Source organism: Pseudophryne corroboree, chromosome 6 (assembly GCF_028390025.1).
Source record: "Pseudophryne corroboree isolate aPseCor3 chromosome 6, aPseCor3.hap2, whole genome shotgun sequence".
Lineage (NCBI taxonomy): Eukaryota > Metazoa > Chordata > Amphibia > Anura > Myobatrachidae > Pseudophryne > Pseudophryne corroboree.
The window spans coordinates 559987182-560010622 of NC_086449.1; the positions used below are offsets into that span (position 1 = coordinate 559987182).

The 23441-nt window shown below is 46.1% G+C and overlaps 1 protein-coding gene across 3 annotated transcripts in view; it reads right to left on the reverse strand.

Moving 5' to 3' along the window:
• Nucleotides 1-23441, reverse strand: part of CFAP54 (cilia and flagella associated protein 54) — a 736502-nt gene that overhangs the window by 206477 nt on the left and 506584 nt on the right. For all 3 annotated transcript variants that reach the window (XM_063927747.1, XM_063927746.1, XM_063927748.1), the window contains exons 55-56: nucleotides 15997-16154; nucleotides 707-880 (exon numbers count right to left, since the gene is read on the reverse strand). In XM_063927747.1, coding sequence (XP_063783817.1) covers nucleotides 707-880; nucleotides 15997-16154 — 332 coding nt within the window. The remainder of the gene's footprint in view (nucleotides 1-706; nucleotides 881-15996; nucleotides 16155-23441) is intronic.

The following is a 23441-nucleotide window of genomic DNA, read 5'->3' on the forward strand; positions in this document are numbered from 1 at the left end:
TGTGCCAGGTGTAATGAATTACACCATCTAGTAGACTATAAAAAGGCCTACCTACAGACCACTATATACATGCTCCTGAGGAAGCTGGACTTGATCTACCAGTGAAACGCGTTGAGCTTGCCTTGTGTACACCTGCCTCTGGAATCGCTGGACTGCTGGCATATTCTTGGTCACTCCTGTATTTGGAATTTATCTTCGGCATCCACCTGCGCTGTGGCTGATTTGGAACCAGACCAATTCTGGACTTCTATATAAAGTGGACCTTTACCATTCTATCACTGAGAACACTCCTACACTGCAAAACTATCGGACTTTGCTAACAGTCGATTAAGGAGGTATTATCCGGTGACATTTCCATCAGAGTGAATCCTAGCCAGCCCATATGAAAAATTAGTGCAATATGATACCCATGCAGGTTATTTATACGGCCTTTACCTTTTAATTTTAAATTGTGTCAAATGTGTTTTTAATAAATGTGTGAATTTCTTGTATTTAAACCGCTCAGACATTTTTAATTCATTTGTTTCATAACAGCAAGCGCTGGTACAACCCTATTTGTTTTATTCTACTATATTTTGGGGAATTTACCATCCCCGTACCAGCTGCTATTGATAGCGCACCTATATATATTCTTTTTTCTCTCTGAAATTAATGAAAGCATGGTGGGCATTCACAATACAAGTGACATCGCAAAAAACACACTTACTTGTTTGACGATAATTTTACGAGCCAAAGTAAAAATATTTAATTGCTTTGTCCAAAACAAAAGCTGATCCTCATTATTTTCCATTAAGTCAGCTGAAAGAATCAAGCTCTGAGCAAGTGTTAAGCATGCCATGGGAGAAATGAAACACTTTCCTTGTAGCAAATGGATTATATTCTGTTAAAGGGAAATAAAACAGATTTGTTTAGTATAGGACAGCTTTACAATAAAGATAGATATCTGACAGAGCACTGTATTATAAAGAAGGAGTTGAACTCCTTACACAAATTTCAATTTACAATAGTATAGAGCCGGATGGAAGATAAGCAACCACTTTATTTATCTCTCCATCAACCTACTGTACACATAATCACCTTAGCATAAATACATTTACACTAGTGTATAATAATAACAACTAGGTTTTCCAACCCAAGTTATTACAAGTACTAATGATATCACTAGGAATGGTGAAATATGACTCTTACGGGATCAATAAGGGCAATAGTGGCAAAAAAAAATTTTTTTTACCCCTCTGGCATTTTCACACTTCATAGTGTACATCATGGATTCAAAATGTATGTATTTTGGGATTTTTACCACTGTCAACACAACATATTCTCTAATGTCAACTAAAAAAACAACTGTAAAGATTTATCATAATAAGTTACAGATACAAATCATAAAGTAATATTGATTGCATACATAATCACCACTTTTAGCAAGATACAGCTAACTAAACACTGGTATAATATGTCTTAAAATATCACATAATTAAATTTATGGAGTCCAACTGTAAATGATTAAAGTGTGTTGTGCGATACACCTGTCCGTGTGGTGTCCCACAGTTAGCACATTTCCAGTAACTTCATCATGAAGATCAAAGAACATTTAAACAAATATTATTGAAAACATCATTCAGAGTAAGCATATTAAAAGATAAGAAAACATTTTAATATCTCACAGAGCACTGTCAAGTTGCAGAAAATATGACATAACTTTAAATCTGTCTAAGGCAGGCATGTCCAAACTGCGGCCCTCCAGCTGTTGTGAAACTACATATCCCAGCATACCCTGACACAGTTTTGCTGTCAGAGAATGCTAAAGCAGTGTCAGGGCATGCTGGGACGTGTAGTTTCACAACAGCTGGAGGGCCGCAGTTTGGACATGCCTGGTCTAAGGCAACTGTGCAATAAGAGCAATATCTAGGGAGGTCGCTAAACTACCTATGTTAATACTGATAGGGCTATTGCAGTGGCGTCACCGGGTGTGGTGACATCCGGTTCGCACCCTTCATATCCCAGCGTGACGGGGAGTGCGTTAGCGGCAAAAAGGGGTATGGTCGCTAACAAAGGGGGCGTGGCCTCGTGGGGACGTCACTCCGGGGGGGTGCCCAGCATCTCTTAGTTAATTTACCCCTTGGAGAGAGATAAAGTGGATGGAGATAAATTACCAGCCATTCAGCAGCTAATTGCCATGTTATAGGCTGTGTTTGAAAAATGACAGCTAGGAGCTGGTTGGCTGGTACTCTATCGCTGTCCATTTTATCTCTCTCCAAAACTTAGTACATAGGGGTCCATGTCTGACACAAACCTAACGTTGCTCATTAGCTAAACTACATTATCCATACCATGAAGCACTGGGGAGAGCAGGAGGATTTATATCGAAGCAAAACAATAACCCAAAACATACAGATAGCAAATGCCACATTGGAATGGTTTAAATCAATATCCTGGTTAACAATGAGCAAAGTTGCAGAGGTATTTTGCATGAACCAAGTTTCATGGCAGAACTTGACATTTTGCAGAAGTGTTAAGTTCCATCAAACAATTTGAGATTTTTCTTTTGCTTCACTAGTCTGCAGAGTAACATTCCCCAATGTATTTTAGAAAAAGAGCTGGGACAATAACTTTGCCAAACCATTTTGCTCTGTGGTGTGGTTGGGGTACAATACGCGAGAAGACCAGATAGGACAAAAATGATAGGAAAAATCTGCACAAAGTACTTAAGTAAAATAAGTGAAATTCTGCAGCCTCCGGTAAATACATTGCTTTGAGAACTTCACTCATCTCTGACCCTGGTGTGGAGATCAGACCTCACCTCAACCATATTTAAAATGTATAACATTATTTAAAAAATGGTGTTCGCCAATGGTCTCTATCCAACTTTATGTATCTCAAGCAATACTGAAGGAAGATTGGAAAAGAACCTGCAATTACAAACATGTGCAAAACTTGGAAATTCCAGATTTAGTAAATGACAAAGTTTGTGACGTGTATTATAGTCGTTGTGTTTAATTTTCTTCTTCTATGATCCTTTTTTTTTGTTAGTTAGCTCTTTAGATTTTGTCGCTTTTTTGTATGGTCTTACCTAATTTGCATGCTTTTTCTGGTTTCTTCCCACCCTCCACAGACATACAGTACTGGTAGGTTAATTGGATTCTGACAAAATATTAACCCAGGTGTGTATGTGTGTTCATGCGAAAGGAAATATAGATTGTAAGCTCTACTGGGGCAGGGACTGATGTGAATGATTGAAATATTCTCTGTAAAGCTTGGCGTAATGTGTGCACTATATAAATAAATAACTAAATGACTACATTTGCATTTGGTTAGCACTGTCCTTCTGAAATCACAGACTGACATGTAGTTACTGTAAGTCAGGTATTTTCATTAAATTCATATTTTCAACTAAAATATTGGACAAAAGAACATGCATTCAACTGACACAGAAAAAGGAACATAAAATATAATAAACCTGAACTGAACTGTACTAAATTAGTTATTTGTTTATGCGGCAGTTTTATAGTGTAGGTATCGTATATCTCATGAGTATATTAAACGTGTTTATTGTAATCATGCCAAAATCCTAACTCATAAAATATCTTCCTAGTATTATCAAGAGTGCAAGATCATCTATCAGTCTTCAGGCAAAATATGCAATATAAATAAAAACTTCACAGTTCTCAGTTCTTTAATATGGAGATATGAGACACTTACATCAAAGTCAATGCTAATGTACTTTGTTTGCTGCATATACTTACTGAGGGATCTCTGAATGTCTATTTTAGTTTTATTTTGTGAAACTATATATTTTGTTCCAAAATTGTTTTGTTTTTTTCTTGTAATGTGAGGACATCTTGGACAAAACTCACATGTTCCACATGGCACGTTGGCTTTAAAGCTTCATCTATTTTAGTGAAGGACAATAAGCAACTCTCGGACGGCCTGTCACCTGGACGTCAGCTCATATGCTCTGCTTTATGCTCTACAGAGCTTCACCTGTGGGAGGGGTACACACCAACGGACTTATACCAAGCTTGCTGCAGGACTATCTTCAGGTAAATCCGCTTCACCCCCATCATCTTATTAGAAAGAATCTGCAAGGATTATGGTTCATCCAATGGTAAAGCAAGGTTAAGATCCAATCAGAGCTCACCGCTGGCATTCTGAATTCAGTACATCCAGTGAGTTAATCACAGCTCGCTTTGTCACCAGCTATGTAACCTCACAGTGGCCACATTTAAGGCTGCCATAGAAAAAAGCAGCAGATACTTGCCAGGCAAAGAGACCAGTATTAGAGATCTTCAAGCAACAGCAGAAGAAAGAGGAGGATCCAAAGGTCAGTATTTAAAAAAAGACAGCAAGTGATCAGCAGAGGTGTCAGAGTCACAAGTGGTCCTGTTGCAGCAGGGGTCCTTGTGGCCAAAGAAGTCAGTAAATGTTTTCCCACCTGCTTACCAGGTGAAGGTGGCAGAGGTGTGCCTCTCCAAACCAGGGCCACTAAAAAGAGGATATCAGACAGTGGGACAAGTAAATGTTCATAGACCACCTCCACCTATCTATAGGGGCACAACTAGGCCACTAGGGGTCCCTAAAGAGCTATCCCCAACCCAATAGGCTCCAGGTACCACATGCACCAAGAACTGGGTCCTGAGCATACTTAATTATAGTGAGGGTGTGCAATAAAGGCCTCCTTTACCCAATACTGACGTTAGTAAACAAGACCTATATTAGGCATAAAGGACCCATTTACTGTATGCTTGGAACACAGGCACTAAGCCCAAAAGCCCCAATCAGGATCAGGGTGTCTGCACTTGTGCTCTTTTCTTACAGAGTAGTTAGCACCAGTCATGTGACAGGCTGTAAGCTCCAGTGGGGCAGGAACTGATGTGACTGTCCAAATATTTCCTGCATAGCACTGAAGAATATGTGGATGCTATATAAATAACTGTTAATCTACTATTATTAAATTGGATCCTGATACAAATGAGGTCATCATGTTTGTGTAATGACCTAATGACAGCTGCAGCGCACTTGTCACACCTAATGCATGCCCCAGTTCTCACTATGTACTCCTTGCACATTAAGTGAGACCTGCATGCACGCGCTGCAGCAGCGGCATTTCTAGAGAGGAGGGGACCCGTGTGCAGACTCCGTTTGTGAGCCCCCTCCTCTCCTGTAGCCGTCATCGCCGCTGCTAGCGCTCTCCGCGCTGAGACTCTGGCACAGTGCCAGAGTCTACAGCGCATGCGCACAACTCCAAAAAATGACCGCCGCGCAATTTTTCTGGAGTCTTGTGCATGCGCTGTAGACTCTGGCACTGTGCCAGAGTCTCTAGCGCTTAGTGTGCTAGCTGCGGCGGTGATGGCTACAGGAGAGGAGGGGAACAAAAAAGGAATAATAGAGGTGGATGGTTGCGCTGTAAGGATTTGTGCAGGCCTGGGGGTAGTCTGGGAGTTCCCTACAAACTCCAAACGGTAAAAATGCACTGAAAATGGTAAAGTGACTCCTCCCACTTTGGCGCTAATCCAATGCTACACTTTTTGCAGGAACTTCTATTTTCTCAATAAAATGTAATGTACCGGCTTGATGTGAATAAAATATGAATTTAATACTACACAATGATTAAAATTGAGACAAAAACAGAACCCAACATGGGAAACAGAGTCCTACCAAGATGATAATCGGAGCCGCAGGTGTTATGAATGCAAGGTATTTCCCGGGAAATATATGAACGAGAAGTTAAAGGAACCACTTGATTTCGAAATCTTGGTTAAGACCCATAGGTGCAAGAGTTTGTAAATTGAAAATAGTTTTCATTTCAGCTTTAGCCAGGTTAATCTCCAGAGAGATTCGAAATCAAGTGGTTCCTTTAACTTCTCGTTCATATATTTTTTCATCATAATTCTCTAAATTATATAAATTATATATTTTTTATTTTTCATATATATTTTATATCTATTTTTGTTATTTACACTTTTGGGTTATTTACCATTATCTCATGTAATTTATTGTTTTATTCTTATTTTTATTTTTATGGCGCCATACTGGAGACAATATGCCTTGGGAGAAGCTTCACATTCAAAGAATTGCATCCACCTGCCAGGAATACATCTAAAATTGGACCTGTTTAAAAAAAAAAAAAAAAAAAAGGAGTGAATTATGACTCACTTCCGGCCAGTGGAACGCACCCCACTTCCGGTTTTGCAGGTGGAACGCAAACAGAGGTCACTTCCGGTTCCGGTGGATGGCGTGCCGGAAGTTCCGTTTTTTGACAGTATAAGAACCCCTACTGATACACTGGAAGCATACAGCCTTGAAAAAGGGACTTTGATGTCCCGAAACGCGTCGGCACCTGCTTTCCAGTACTTTCCTGTGCTTCTGGACATCCTTGACTGTGAAAGGGACCACTGGGGAACACGCCTGACGGAGCCACATGCAGGGTATTGTTCCCGGGAAATACCTTGCATTCATAACACCTGCGGCTCCGATTATCATCTTGGTAGGACTCTGTTTCCCATGTTGGGTTCTGTTTTTGTCTCAATTTTAATCATTGTGTAGTATTAAATTCATATTTTATTCACATCAAGCCGGTACATTACATTTTATTGAGAAAATAGAAGTTCCTGCAAAAAGTGTAGCATTGGATTAGCGCCAAAGTGGAAGGAGTCACTTTACCATTTTCAGGAGAGGAGGGGGCCCACACATAGTCACCGATGGACGCCGGAAAGGTAAGTATAGAAGAAACGGGTGCAGTATGTGCGGTGTGGGCCCCCTCTGGACCCAGGGGCCCGTGTGCACCGCACACACTGCACCCTGTATAGATACGTCAGTGCGCTGCAGCGACAAAACAGAACTGGACGGTAGGGGACAGAAAGGGGAGGGGCAAATTGTCTGAGGTGACCTGGCAGCAGATAACCCATTTATTTACTAGTATAAACCTAATAAATAAACCCCATCATCTTCAGACTGTTAGTGCAGATGGCATTATGCCTAATGCCCTTTCTAACATTAAAGCCTGAAACAGGAGGTGGACTCCAAATATTTATAGTACAGTCCCAAGCAACCAGTGGGAGAATATAGCCCTAAGTAGACCTCACTTTATGGATCATGACCCTGCCTGTTTTTCCTAACAAAGTGCCACAAATTTTTCACCAAAACAGCTTGAATAAATGAAGGGACCAGAGAGCATTAACCAATGGTGAGTTTACTTCTAAACACAAGCCTAGTTCTTGCCATAGGCATTTCTATAATGGGTGCGTGTGTGCGGTGCACATGGGCCCCTGGGTCCAGGGGGGCCCATACCGCACACAGTACACCTATATATTATACTTACCACTCTGGAGTCCCACGGCGGCACTCCAGTGCGGACATAAATTACTCGGAAAATGGCCACCGTGGCCATTTCCGAGGGATTTGCACATGCGCACGGGAGAGGTCCCCGGAAACAAGGCACGGGCGCCGTGTTCCTGGAGACCTGTGCATGCACAGTAGACTCTGCCTCCTGGGCTGGTGCCTCTGGAGCTTCTTGGGAGGCAGGGTTGCAAAGAACAGCCCGGGAGGAAGGGTGTGTGAGATTTAGATCCTGCCAGCTGACGCCTATCTGAACTGAAGCTTCGACCAGACTTTTTTGCATGCATTTTAAGCTATCTCATTTTCATCACTCGTGAGCTCTAAATAATTTGGAGCTCTCGTCTAAATATTTATCCACATGAACCAAATACGGAATAGGGGGTATATTTACAAAAGTGTGGGTTAACACACACACACATATACATATATATTATTATTTATTTTTGAGTGCCCCAAACCCCAAAATATGTTCTTTCTTCCCTTGTCTACAAACAGTGATAAGTCTCGATTGTTTTATTTCTTTGTACAGGCTCAGTGACAGTATAGTAGAGAGCACAAAGATAGAAAACAAATGACAAAAAAATAAGAATTTACTCACCGGTAATTCTATTTCTCGTAGTCCGTAGTGGATGCTGGGAACTCCGTAAGGACCATGGGGAATAGCGGGCTCCGAAGGAGGCTGGGCACTCTAGAAAGATCTTAGACTACCTGGTGTGCACTGGCTCCTCCCACCATGACCCTCCTCCAAGCCTCAGTTAGGTACTGTGCCCGGACGAGCGTACACAATAAGGAAGGATTTTGAATCCCGGGTAAGACTCATACCAGCCACACCAATCACACCGTACAACTCGTGATATGAAACACAGTTAACAGTATGAAACAATAGAGCCTCTCAACAGATGGCTCAACAATAACCCGATTTAGTTAACCATAACTATGTACAAGTATTGCAGATAAACCGCACTTGGGATGGGCGCCCAGCATCCACTACGGACTACGAGAAATAGAATTACCGGTGAGTAAATTCTTATTTTCTCTGACGTCCTAGTGGATGCTGGGAACTCCGTAAGGACCATGGGGATTATACCAAAGCTCCCAAACGGGCGGGAGAGTGCGGATGACTCTGCAACACCGAATGAGAGAACTCCAGGTCCTCCTCAGCCAGGGTATCAAATTTATAGAATTTTGCAAACGTGTTTGCCCCTGACCAAGTAGCAGCTCGGCAAAGTTGTAAAGCCGAGACCCCTCGGGCAGCCGCCCAAGATGAGCCCACCTTCCTTGTGGAATGGGCATTGACAGATTTTGGCTGTGGCAGGCCTGCCACAGTATGTGCAAGCTGAATTGTACTACAAATCCAACGAGCAATAGTCTGCTTAGAAGCAGGAGCACCCAGCTTGTTGGGTGCATACAGGATAAACAGCGAGTCAGATTTTCTGACTCCAGCCGTTCTGGAAACATATATTTTCAGTGCCCTGACAACGTCTAGCAACTTGGAGTCCTCCAAGTCCCTAGTAGCCGCAGGCACCACAATAGGCTGGTTCAGGTGAAACGCTGACACCACCTTTGGGAGAAACTGGGGACGAGTCCTCAATTCTGCCCTATCCATATGGAAAATCAAATAAGGGCTTTTACAAGACAAAGCCGCCAATTCTGATACTCGCCTGGCAGAAGCAAAGGCCAATAACATAACCACCTTCCACGTGAGATATTTCAGATCCACGGTTTTTAGTGGTTCAAACCAATGTGATTTTAAGAAACTCAACACCACGTTGAGATCCCAAGGTGCCACGGGGGGCACAAACGGGGGCTGAATATGCAGCACTCCTTTAACAAATGTCTGAACTTCAGGTACTGAAGCTAGTTCTTTTTGAAAGAAAATTGACAGAGCCGAGATCTGTACCTTAATGGAGCCCAGTTTTAGGCCCATATTCACTCCTGCTTGCAGGAAATGCAGAAATCGACCTAGTTGAAATTCCTCCGTTGGGGCCTTTTCGGCCTCACACCATGCAACATACCTCCGCCATATGCGGTGATAATGAGTTGCTGTGACCTCTTTCCTGGCTTTAATAAGCGTAGGAATGACTTCCTCCGGAATGCCCTTTTCCTTCAGGATCCGGCGTTCAACCGCCATGCCGTCAAACGCAGCCGCGGTAAGTCTTGGAACAGACAGGGGCCCTGCTGCAGCAGGTCTTGTCTGAGCGGCAGAGACCACGGGTCCTCTGAGATCATCTCTTGAAGTTCCGGGTACCACGCTCTTCTCGGCCAATCCGGAACGACGAGAATTGTGTTTACTCCTCGCTTTCTTATTATTCTCAATACCTTTGGTATGAGAGGTAGAGGAGGGAACACATAAACTGACCGGTACACCCACGGTGTCACTAGAGCGTCCACAGCTATCGCCTGAGGGTCTCTTGACCTGGCGCAATACTTCTCTAGTTTTTTGTTTAGGCGGGACGCCATCATGTCCACCTGTGGACGACCCCATTGATTTACAATCATTTGGAGGACTTCTGGATGAAGTCCCCACTCTCCCGGGTGGAGGTCGTGCCTGCTGAGAAAGTCTGCTTCCCAGTTGTCCACTCCCGGGATGAACACTGCTGACAGTGCTAGTACATGATTCTCCGCCCATCGGAGAATTTTTGTGGCTTCTGCCATCGCCGTCCTGCTTCTTGTGCCGCCCTGTCGATTCACATGGGCGACTGCCGTGATGTTGTCTGACTGGATCAGCACCGGCTGGTGTAGGAGCAGGGATTTTGCTTGACTTAGGGCATTGTAAATGGCACTTAGTTCCAGAATATTTATGTGAAGGGCAGTCTCCTGACTTGACCATAGTCCTTGGAAATTTCTTCCCTTTGTGACTGCCCCCCAGCCTCGTAGGCTGGCATCCGTGGTCACCAGGACCCAGTCCTGTATGCCGAATCTGCGGCCCTCCAGAAGATGAGCACTGTGCAGCCACCACAGAAGAGACACCCTGGTTCGTGGAGACAGGGTTATTAAACGATGCATCTGAAGATGCGATCCGGACCACTTGTCCAACAGGTCCCACTGAAAAATTCTGGCATGGAACCTGCCGAATGGAATTGCTTCGTAAGAAGCTACCATCTTTCCCAGGACCCGCGTGCAGTGATGCACCGATACCTGTTTTGGTTTTAGGAGGTCTCTGACTAGAGAAGACAACTCCCTGGCTTTCTCCTCCGGGAGAAACACTTTTTTCTGTGCCGTGTCCAGAATCATTCCCAGGAACATTAGACGTGTCGTGGGGACCAGCTGTGACTTTGGGATATTCAGAATCCAGCCGTGCTGGCTCAGCACTTCCTGAGATAGTGCTACTCCCACTAACAACTGTTCCTTGGATCGTGCCTTTATTAGGAGATCGTCCAAGTATGGGATAATTAAAACTCCCTTTTTTCGAAGGAGTATCATCATTTCCGCCATAACCTTGGTAAATACCCTCGGTGCCGTGGAGAGTCCAAACGGCAGCGTCTGGAATTGGTAATGGCAATCCTGTACCACAAATCTGAGGTACTCCTGGTGAGAATTGTAAATGGGGACATGCAGGTAAGCATCCTTGATGTCCAGGGATACCATGTAATCCCCCTCGTCCAGGCTTGCAATAACCGCCCTGAGCGATTCCATCTTGAACTTGAATTTTTTTATGTATGTGTTCAAGGATTTCAAATTTAAAATGGGTCTCACCGAACCGTCCGGTTTCGGCACCACAAATAGTGTGGAATAGTAACCCCGGCCTTGTTGAAGTAGGGGTACCTTGATTATCACCTGCTGGGAATACAGCTTGTGAATCGCTGCTAGCACCGCCTCCCTGTCTGAGGGAGCAATCGGCAAGGCGGATTTTAGGAAACGGCGGGGTGGAGTCGCCTCGAATTCCAGCCTGTATCCCTGAGATACTATTTGAAGGATCCAGGGATCCACCTGTGAGCGAGCCCACTGATCGCTGAAATTCCTGAGGCGGGCCCCCACCGTACCTGGCTCCGCCTGTGGAGCCCCACCGTCATGCGGCGGACTTGGAAGAGGAAGCGGGGAGGACTTTTGTTCCTGGGAACCTGCTGTTTGCTGCAGCCTTTTTCCCCTGCCTCTGCCTCTTGACAGAAAAGACCCTCCTTTTCCCCGCTTGTTTTTCTGGGACCGAAAGGACTGAACCTGATAAAATGGCGCCTTCTTAGGCTGTGAGGGGACATGGGGTAAAAATGCTGACTTCCCAGACGTTGCTGTGGAAACTAGGTCGGAGAGACCATCCCCAAATAATTCCTCCCCCTTATAAGGCAAAACTTCCATGTGCCTTTTGGAATCTGCATCTCCAGTCCACTGGCGAGTCCATAAGCATCTCCTAGCAGAGATGGATAATGCACTTACTTTAGATGCCAGCCGGCAGATTTCCCTCTGTGCATCTCTCATGTATAAGACTGAGTCTTTGATATGGTCAATTGTTAGCAGGATCGTGTCTCTGTCTAACGTGTCAATATTTTCTGACAGTTTATCTGACCACGCAGCGGCAGCACTGCACATCCATGCTGACGCAATAGCTGGTCTGAGTATAATGCCTGAGTGTGTATATACAGACTTCAGGATCGCCTCCTGCTTTCTATCAGCAGGTTCCTTAAGGGCGGCCGTATCCTGGGACGGTAGTGCCACCTTTTTAGACAAACGTGTGAGCGCTTTATCCACCCTCGGGGGTGTTTCCCAACGTAACCTATCCTCTGGCGGGAAAGGGAACGCCATTAGTAGCTTCTTAGGAATTACCAATTTCTTATCAGGGGAAGCCCACGCTTCTTCACACACTTCATTTAATTCATCTGACGGGGGAAAAACTACAGGTAGTTTTTTCTCCCCAAACATAATACCCTTTTTTGTGGTACCTGGATGTAAATCAGAAATATTTAACACCTCTTTCATTGCCTCAATCATGCAGTGAATGGCCTTAACGGGCATTAAATTTGACTCATCGTCGTCGACACTGGTGTCAGTATCCGTGTCGACATCTACTTGTGCCACCTGAGATAGCGGGCGTTTCAGAGCCCCTGATGACTTTTGAGACACCTGGACAGGCACGAGCTGAAGACTCGGGCTGTCCCACAGTCGGCATGTCGTCAAATTTTTTATGTAAGGAGTCTATACGTGCACTCATTTCCTGCCATAATACCATCCACTCAGGTGTCTGACCCCCAGGGGGTGACATCCCTGCTAAAGGCATCTGCTCCCCCTCCACATCATTATCCTCCTCAAACATGTCGACACAGCCGTACCGACACACTCCACACACACAGGGAATGCTCAAACAGAGGACAGGACCCACAAAAGCCCTTTGGGGGGACAGAGTAAGAGTATGCCAGCACACACCAGAGCGCTATATATATATACAGGGACTAACTGAGTTATGTCCCTAATAGCTGCTTTTCAAATATAATATACTGTATACAGTGCCAATTTTAATGCCCCCCCTCTCTTTTCCCTCTTACTGTACTGTAGAATTGCAGGGAAGAGCCAGGGAGTTTCCTTCCAGCGGAGCTGTGAGGGAAAAATGGCGCCAGTGTGCTGAGGAGATAGGCTCCGCCCCTTTTTCGCGGCGTATTCTCCCGCTTTTTATGGGATTCTGGCAGGGGTATTTACCTCATATATAGCCCCAGGGGCTATATATTGAGGTATTTTAGCCAGCCAAGGTGTTTTTATTGCTGCCTCAGGGCGCCCCCCCCAGCGCCCTGCACCCTCAGTGACCGGAGTGTGAAGTGTGTATGAGGAGCAATGGCGCACAGCTGCAGTGCTGTGCGCTACCTTGGTGAAGACAGGATGTCTTCATGCCGCCGATTTTCCGGACCATCTTCTTGCTTCTGGCTCTGTAAGGGGGACGGCGGCGCGGCTCCGGGACCGAACATCAAGGCTGGGCCTGCGGTCGATCTCTCTGGAGCTAATGGTGTCCAGTAGCCTAAGAAGCCCAATCCGGCTGCAAGCAGGCGAGTTTGCTTCTTCTCCCCTTAGTCCCTCGCTGCAGTGAGCCTGTTGCCAGCAGGTCTCACTGAAAATAACAAATTCTAAGACTATAACTTTCTAAGAGCTCAGGAGAGCCCCTAGTGTGCATCCAACCTCGGCCGGGCACGAAATCTAACTGAGGCTTGGAGGAGGGTCATGGTGGGAGGAGCCAGTGCACACCAGGTAGTCTAAGATCTTTCTAGAGTGCCCAGCCTCCTTCGGAGCCCGCTATTCCCCATGGTCCTTACGGAGTTCCCAGCATCCACTAGGACGTCAGAGAAATTATAAATTAAACAACCTATCATATTCACTCAACTGACAATTTTTCCCTTCAAAACTATTCATAACTTTTTTTTTTTATTATAGTTTAAAAAGTTTTTTTATATTTTTTATTTCAATATTATTTTATGCACATCTGCAGAACGGATCTCCTCATCAAAAACTGTGGGGCACAGTGAAGCGGCATGGTTGCATTTGATCTGACCATGCCAGTCAAATGCTTACCAACAAGCAAACATCCATAGAAGGGGCTTACCTAGAACAGGTAACCTTAGGCTTCTGGGGGCAGTTTCTGACTCCAAAATATAGGTTGTAGGTAGTACACAGTGATACGGGAGACCCAACGCATGGCAGGCATCTCTTGTGTGTTGACTATGCCACAGCATAAGTATATACAGTTGTGCTCTTAAGTTTACATACCCTAGCACAGGCATTCCCAACCGCGGTCCTCAAGGCACACCAACAGTGCAGGTTTTAGTGATATCCAGGCCTCAGCACAGATGGTTAAATCAAAATAACTGAGGTACTAATTAAGTCACCTGTGTTCAAGCAGGGATAGCACTAATACCAGGACTGTTAGTGTGCCTTGAGGACCGAGGTTGGGAAACACTGCCCTAGCATGTAATCTTATGATTTAAAAAAGAGTAAACACAGTTGCTTGACAATAAATGGCTTCACCCAACCACTAACCATGAGTGAAAGAAAAGTTTGTGAGTTATCATTCATATTCTTTGACAAATGGCCAGAAAATCACAAATTCTGCTAGGGCAGTGGTTCTCAAACTCGGTCCTCGGGACCCCACACAGTGCATGTTTTGCAGGTAACCCGGCAAGTGCACAGGTGTATTAATTACTCACTGACACATTTTAAAAGGTCCACAGGTGGAGCTAATTATTTCACTTGTGATTCTGTGAGGAGAAAAACATGCACCGTGTGGGGTCCTGAGGACCGAGTTTGAGAACCTGTGTGCTAGGGTATGTAAACTTATGAGCACACCTGTGTGTGTATATATATATATATATATGGGTGTGGCTCCACAGTCATTAGGTCGAACACTACTGGTCGACATTGACTAGGTCGACACTTGAAATAGGTCAACATGGTCATTAGGTTGACATTGAAAAAGGTTGACAAGAGTTCTTTAAAAATGTTTGGTGTTGTTTTCTTTGTAAAGTGACCGGGAACCCCAATTAGTGCACCGTGTCCCCTCGGGCAGGTTACTGTTCCCAATTGTGGTCCACGTGGATCGTAAAGTATGAAAAAGTTTTAAACATGAATAAAAATGTGAAAAACTCATGTCGACCTTTTTCCATGTCTACCTAGTGACCATTTTTCAACTCTCCGTGGTTTTCGTCAGGGGTACTGCCCCTGACGAAAACCACGGAGAGTTGAGACGGCCGTCGGGCTGTAGTACTAGGATCATGTGCAGATATTTCTTCTGTAAGGAATAAACCCCTTTTTTCTTTTCATCATCAAAACGTGAGTGCTGGTCTCTTTTTCTTTTGCAAAAGTGAGTGTCTGTATCAATTTCCAGGACCCTGCACTACCATGTCAATTTTATTTTATCTTATTTTTACTGAGTGCTGTCATTCTGCTATGTTATACATATATATATATATATATATATATATATATATATATACATACATACATATATATATATAAAAGATACGTGCAAACCATGCGGCATATGTATCAAAGCTTGGAGAGTGATTACGTTGAGAGATAACGTACCAACCAATCAGCTCCCAACTGTAATTTTTTTCAAACAGAGTCTGTAAATTGACAGATAGGAGCTGACTGATTTATTAATTAGGTGGTTGGTAGTTTATCCCTTTTCAGGCTGTGATACATAACCCCCTTAAGTGGGGTACACACGGAGAAGTCCGTGTTTAAAATCTAAGCAATCTGACTAGATTGCTTAGATTTTAAGCACGGATCTGCCGTGTGTATGCCCTCAGCGATACCGCTATCGCCGGTGCTAGATTGAGCCACCGTTGTGTGACATTGCGCTGTGCTGAGCGGGGGGAGAGATGTGTGCTGAGCGTTCTGTGTTAAGATCACTCAGCACACATCTCTCCCGTCAGTACCCCCCTTTAGTGTACTATCTCTGATAGATGAGAATGCTCCCTAGAAACAACCTTTTGCCCATCTACTGATGATCCTCCTTTTCACAGGTACGTATTTGCTTCTGAACTCTCCCTACTGTGCTGCTTCCTTGCTCAACTGAAGACACAGAAAAAAAACAAGGAGTGAATGAACAGTTACACTAAATACTTTTCTTTCTTTCTTTTTTCTTTTTGACTGTTCCCTGTCTCTAATCAGCTGACCAATTCATACAGTACATCAAGAGTGCTATGGAGTTTGAACATACAAGGATAAAACAAATGCATAATGTACCTCCAGCATGTGCTGAACTCCTTTCCTGGGATGGCCATCTTGAATATCAAGAAAAGCAGCTTGCAGCAAGAAATGAGCCTGGGTTTCAAAATCATTCAGTGTTTCAGCCTCTACAATACCCTCAGTTATTAGAGCTGAGCTGTCACGCATGTTCCAATCTAGAAAAGATGAATACAAATGTTATCTGCTAATAAAAGCAATCTTATTTTTTTTTCAAATCTGTCCATACCACATTGATTTTGACAGCAAAGTGTAACATTAATAGCACCAACTGTCAAGCACAACAGAGAAGAGGGACTACAAGGAAGTTATAGGGCCCTACACACTTGGCGATTTGGCCGATTTGACCGATTTGACCGATGAACAATATGAACAATTAACGATTTTCCTGTAACAATTTTTTTGCATACACACTGGGCCTAATTCAGACTGGATCGCTGCAGTGGCAGCGATCGCAGTCTGAAGCCCTTTGGGGCGTGCGCACCCCGGGAGGCCCAGTGAGATGCTAAAAGCATCTCAGGGCTGTGATCGCCTCTGCCTGCGGTCGTGGGGTGGGAGGGGGTGTGCCAACTGCGTGAGAACGCTGTTGGTGGGGCGCAGTCCGGACAACGCACACGCAGCCACTGCGAGCCGGGACACAGCGGGCAGCCGCCTGCCAGTGCAGCTAGGCTGTGCAGGCAGGGAGCTACTCGGTGGGTGCAAAAGTATCGCCACCGTGCAATGCTTTCGCACCCTTTCGGGGGGGGGGGGGGGGGGGCAGGGCCTGACATGCGGGGTGGACTAGCCTTGTGCTGGGCATCCCCCGGCATGTCCGAGTAACTAGTCGTAGATGTGCTAAATTTAGCACATCTATGATCAGATCTGAATCACCCCACTGAATTATTTTTATGAACGATTTGACATTGCAAACATCAATATCGTCCAAATTGTTTTGCAGTGATAAACGATGATAGACCATCAATGAACGACTTTGGGGACGCGCATTGTTCATGACTCCACACTGAACGACATTATCGATATATTGTTTATTTTTCAACGCTATAACCCATATCGCTATAAAATATCTATAAGTATGTAGGGCCCTTAACTCAGATCACGTACTAAACAGCAAGAAAAATCAGCACAGCCTCAAGCTGTAACAGGTGGAGTAATAGAGGGTCTGATACTACTTCATAAAAAACAGCATGCACAAAGATGACCAACAGTATAGGTAGTTCTGACGGGTTGGGTTTGGGTGACCGGCGTTTGGGGTCACCATACCGACGCTGGGATCCCAAGCTTAAGATTGCCAGCTGGGGGGGGCGGGGGCGGGTGAGCGCAACAAAGGCCCTTGCGGGCCTGCTGCACTCTCCATGCAGTGGGCTTGGTGGCTTGCTGCGTCAGTCGGCATGTCTGTCCTGTCTGCTACTAATATTGAACATGCATGATATGTCAGAGCAATCATGCATGTCGGCACACTACATTCAGGAGCATGTCACGTTTTCTTCATTTGATCATAGCATACTTTGTATGCATCGTAAACCCATTCTCCAACAGAGCCGGCCCTAGGTATAGGAAAACTAGGCAAATGCCTAGGGCATTTGGGATGTCTAGGGGCACAAGCAGCTTCTGCTGATTAAAAATTATATGCAGCATGCCTATATCTGTGTGTCACTGCTGCTGTATCTGCATACGAAATGCTACGTTACAGTGTATTCCTGGAAATCACTGTAAATAACAGCCACAGTCGCACACAGAATATAGGCATACCACATATAATTTTAATCAGCAGAAGCTGCTTGTGTGTCCTAGTCACATAGGAATGCATATAAGACTGCAAAATAAGGTGCCCAACATTAGCAGAGCTGGCCGGAAGCTGCTTGCTGACTCACGTCAGGCATCTCCTGCTGCATGGTGTATTGAGGCAAGATGTTTAAGGACACATCTGTATCCAAGCAGAGGCAGAGGCCACAGTGTTAGCATGTGAGTGCTGTGTGTGGGTGGATTGGTTGTGCAATAGTGTTCGGAATATGTGTTGGCATTATGTGTGTCTTGTATATATGAATTAATGTGTGTCACATGTGTAAGGGACATTATGTGTGTCATTATGTGTATAAGGGCATACATAATGTGCGGCATATGTATAAGGGCATTGATAAAGATTGGCCTAATGTGTAAGGTGCATTATGTTTGTAAGGACATTAATAATGTGTGTCATGTGTATGGGGCATTACTATGTAGTATTATGTGTATAAAGGCATTACTAATGTGTGGCATTATGTTTATATGGTGCTCTACTGTGTATACATTACGTATAGAAAACGAGTTTTATGGTAAGAACTTACCCTTGTTAAAACTCTTTCTGCGAGGTACACTGGGCTCCACAAGTCTGGACAATGGGGTGTAGAGTAGGATCTTGATCCGAGGCACCAACAGGCTCAAAGCTTTGACCTTCTTCCCAAGATGCATAGCGCCGCCTCCTATATCACCCCGCCTCCCAGCACAGGAGCTCAGTTTAGTTAACCAGCCCAATGCAGTAGCAGGAAAAGAGACGACAACGGTTAGTAGCCACATACACCACACTCTCATGAAAAGAGAAGTGTCAGCGGCTAATGCCATATCAACCCAAAGAAGCTAAGTGCGTCAGGGTGTGCGCCTTGTGGAGCCCAGTGTACCTCGCAGAAAGAGTTTTAACAAGGGTAAGTTCTTACCATAAAACTCGTTTTCTGCTGCGGGGTACACTGGGCTCCAGAAGTCTGGACAATGGGGATGTCCTAAAGCAGTTCCTTATGGGAGGGGACACACTGTAGCGGGCACAAGAACCCGGCGTCCAAAGGAAGCATCCTGGGAAGCGGCAGTACCGAAGGCATAGAACCTTATGAACGTGTTCCCGGTGGACCACATAGCCGCCTTGCACAATTGATCAAGGGTCGCACCACGTTGGGCCACCCAAGAAGGTCCAACAGACCGAGTAGAATGGGCCGTAATGTGAACAGGAGCTGACAGACCAGCCTTCACATAAGCATGCGCAATCACCATTCTGATCCACCTGGCCAGGGTCTGCTTGTGAGCAGGCCAGCCACGTTTGTGAAATCCAAACAAAACAAAGAGAGAATCAGACTTTCGAATAGAGGGGGTCATTCCGAGTTGTTCGCTCGGTTAATTTTTTCGCATCGCAGCGATTTTCCGCTTAGTGCGCATGCGCAATGTCCGCAGTGCGACTTCGCCAAGTAAATTTGCTATGCAGTTAGGAATTTTACTCACGGTTTTTTCTTCGTTCTGCTGATCGTAATGTGATTGACAGGAAGTGGGTGTTTCTGGGCGGAAACTGGCCGTTTTATGGGAGTGTGTGAAAAAACGCTACCGTTTCTGGGAAAAACGCGGGAGTGGCTGGAGAAACGGAGGAGTGTCTGGGCGAACGCTGGGTGTGTTTGTGACGTCAAACCAGGTACGACAAGCACTGAACTGATCGCAGATGCCGAGTAAGTCTCGAGCTACTCAGAAACTGCACAGAGATGTATTTTCGCAATTCTGCTAATCTTTCGTTCGCAATTTTGATAAGCTAAGATTCACTCCCAGTAGGCGGCGGCTTAGCGTGTGCAATGCTGCTAAAAGCAGCTTGCGAGCGAACAACTCGGAATGACCCCCAGAAGCAGTTCTCTTCACATAGATATGGAGAGCCCGTACCACATCCAAAGACCGCTCTTTGGGAGACAAATCAGGAGAGACAAAAGCTGGAACCACAATCTCCTGATTACGGTGGAACGAAGAAACCACCTTAGGCAAATATCCGTGACGAGTCCTAAGAACCGCCCGGTCACGGTGAAAAATCAGATATGGGGAACTACAAGACAAGGCACCCAAATCCGACACTCTTCTAGCAGAGGCAATAACCAACAGAAACACCACCTTAAGGGAAAGCCACTTAAGGTCAGCTGAACCAAGAGGTTCAAATGGAGACTCTTGTAACGCCTCCAAAACCACCGACAAGTCCCAAGGAGCCACAGGCGGGACATAGGGAGGTTGGATACGCAACACACCCTGAGTGAAAGTATGAACATCAGGTAAAGTCGCAATTTTTCTCTGAAACCACACCGACAAGGCAGAAATATGAACCTTGAGGGAGGCCAGACGCAGGCCTAAATCTTGTCCCTGCTGTAGAAAAGCCAAAAGTTTGGCTGTACTAAACTTGGAAGCGTCATAATGGTTAGATGCGCACCAAACAAAGTAGGAATGCCAGACCCGATAGTAAATCCGAGCAGAGGCCGGTTTCCGGGCCCGCAACATAGTTTTAATGACCTCTTCAGAAAAACCCTTAGCTCTTAAGACGGAAGCTTCAAGAGCCACGCCGTCAAAGACAGCCGGGCTAGGTCCTGGTAGACACAGGGGCCCTGAACGAGGAGGTCTGGGCGTTGTCGAGACGCCATCAGATCCACATCTGGAAGACCCCACCTTTCCACAAGGAGTTGAAACACTTCTGGATGGAGGCCCCACTCGCCGGCATGCACGTCCTGACGACTGAAAAAGTCCGCTTCCCAATTCAGGACTCCCGGAATGAATATTGCCGATACTGCCGGTAGATGGCGTTCTGCCCAACGTAGAATCCGTGAGGCTTCCTTAATTGCCAAACGGCTTTGAGTGCCGCCTTGATGATTCATGTAAGCCACTGTGGTGGCGTTGTCCGACTGTACTTGAACAGGACGGTTCTGAATCAAATGCTGGGCTAGGTTCAACGCATTGAAGACCGCCCACAATTCCAGAATGTTGATCGAGAGGAGAGATTCCTCCTTGGTCCACCGACCCTGCAAGGAGTGCTGCTCCAGCACCGCGCCCCACCCTCTTAGACTGACATCTGTCATCAACAGGACCCAGTTGGATATCCAGAAGGGACGGCCTCTGCACAATGGTCTGTCCTGGAGCCACCAGAGCAGCGAAAAGACGAACCTCTGGAGTCAAAGAGATCATTTGAGACCTGATCCGGTGAGGCAGGCCATCCCACTTGGCTAGAATCAGCTTCTGGAGGGGGCGAGAATGGAATTGAGCATACTCCACCATGTCGAATGCTGATACCATGAGGCCCAGCACCTGCATTGCCGAATGTATCGACACTTGCGGACGAGAAAGGAAGCAACGAATCCTGTCCTGAAGTTTCAGGACTTTCTCCTGAGACAAGAACAACCTCTGGTTGTGAGTGTCCAACAGCGCTCCCAGATGCACCATGCTCTGAGCAGGGACCAGGGAGGATGTCTTCTAGTTGATGAGCCACCCGTGGGCTTGTAGAAACTGGAACGTCATATCCAGATGACGCTGGAGAAGATCTGGGGAATTTGCCAGGATTAACAAGTCGTCCAGATACGGCAGGATCCCGACCCCTTGACGGCGGAGTACCACCGTCATCACCGCCATAGCTTTGGTGAAGACTCGCGGAGCCGTTGTTAAACCAAAAGGTAACGCCTGAAACTGGTAATGGAGGTTGCCAATAGCGAACCTCAGGTATTGTTGATGTGACACTGCTATAGGAATATGCAGGTAAGCATCCTGTATGTCCAGGGAGACCATGTAGTCCCCAGGTTCCAAGGCCAGAACTATAGAGCGAAGGGTTTCCATACGGAACTTGGAAACCTTCACAAACTTGTTCAGAATGGGCCGGGAGGACCCATTCGGTTTCGGGACTAGAAACAGCGGAGAATAGTACCCCCGGCCCCTCTGAGCAAGAGGCACATGTACTACGACTTCTGTATCCAGGAGGGTCTGTACCACCGAATGCAGAGTGTTTGCCTTTGTCTGGTCCGACGGGACGTCTGTCTGGCAAAATCGATGAAGGGGTCGGTTTTTGAAGGCTATGGCGTAACCTCGAGTGACGACTTCCCGTACCAAGGCATCTGAAGTGGTCTTCAACCATTCCTGGGTATACCCTAGAAGCCGGCCCCCCACCCTGGGATCCCCCAGGGGGAGTCCCGCCCCGTCATGCGGCAGGCTTATCGGTCTTGGCTGCTGGCTGACGGGCAGCCCAGGCTCTTTTGGGCTTCGGCTTACCAGGTTTGAAAGTGCGGGCCTGCTTATGGTACACCTGACCTTTTGCTTTACCTGAAGGACGAAAGGGGCGAAAGGACGTGCCTTTGGCCTTCGACACAGAAGGAGCTGTATTAGGCAGACAGGCAGTTTTGGCAGTAGCCAAGTCAGCCACTATCTTATTTAAGTCCTCCCCAAACAGAATATCCCCCTTGAAAGGGAGTACCTCCAGGGTTTTTTCTAGAGTCCAGATCCACAGACCAGGATCTCAACCACAATATCCGGCGAGCCAGGACTGACGTAGTAGAGGCCATGGCTGCTAGGATACCGGCATCAGAAGCCGCCTCTTTAATATAGCGAGAAGCTGTGACAATATATGACAAGCATTGTCTAGCATGGTCAGAGGAGATTTCAGCTTCTAACTCCAAGGCCCATGCTTCAATAGCCTCTGCCGCCCATGTAGCTGCAATAGTGGGCCTTTGTGCAGCACCCGTGAGGGTGTAAATCGCTTTTAGACAACCCTCCACACGTTTATCCGTAGGCTCTTTTAGAGACGTGACGGTAGTGACAGGTAGAGCTGAGGAAACCACCATCCTAGCCACATGTGAGTCTACTGGAGGAGGCGTTTCCCAATTCTTAGACAACTCTGGCGCGAGGGGATAGCGAGCCAGCATCTTCTTTTGAGGCACAAACTTCGTACCCGGGCTTTGCCAGGGTTCCTGACGTATATCCACTAGGTGGTCAGAGTGAGGTAAAACTTGTTTAATCACCTTCTGACGCTTGAACCTATCTGGTTTCTTAGGAGGAACGGATGGCTCGGGATCATCCGTAATCTGCAGAATTAACTTAATAGCCTCCAAAAGATCAGGAACATCCACATGTGAACTACCCTCCCCATCAGCCGTATCTGAGTCAGAACCTGTGGGGTCAGGGTATGTGCTGTCTCAGACGAGATGTCAGTGACAGCAGTGGATTGTGAGGAGACGAGCGCTCGCTTAGAGGACCTCTTGGACTTAGGCGAGCGTTGGTCAGACTTTTTAGTAGTCAGGGACTGGTTCAACTCCTTTAATTGAGCAGATAAATCGTCCGCCCACGGCGGGTTAGCTGCAGGGACCACATACAGTTGTACTGGCATTGGGGGTCCCATAGGGGGTGTTATTTTATGAACTAGCGTAAGCAGAAGCGTGGAAAAAGCGGACCACGGAGGGTCAGTATGTGCCTCCGTTGCCACAGTCCCACTAGGGGGCAAGGAGCCCCCAGAACCAGAGCCCACAGCTGCTATATTCTCCCCATATGTGCCTGTGGCTTCAGCAACACCAGCAGTGTGTTCCGCCCCAGAACCGTTACCCTCAGAAGCAGACATGATATAACTTGCAGTATGAGGTAACACAGTACAATTATTAGCAGCACTATATCCCTTAACCCAAACCCCTGCGCAGTGTAGTCAGCACCAG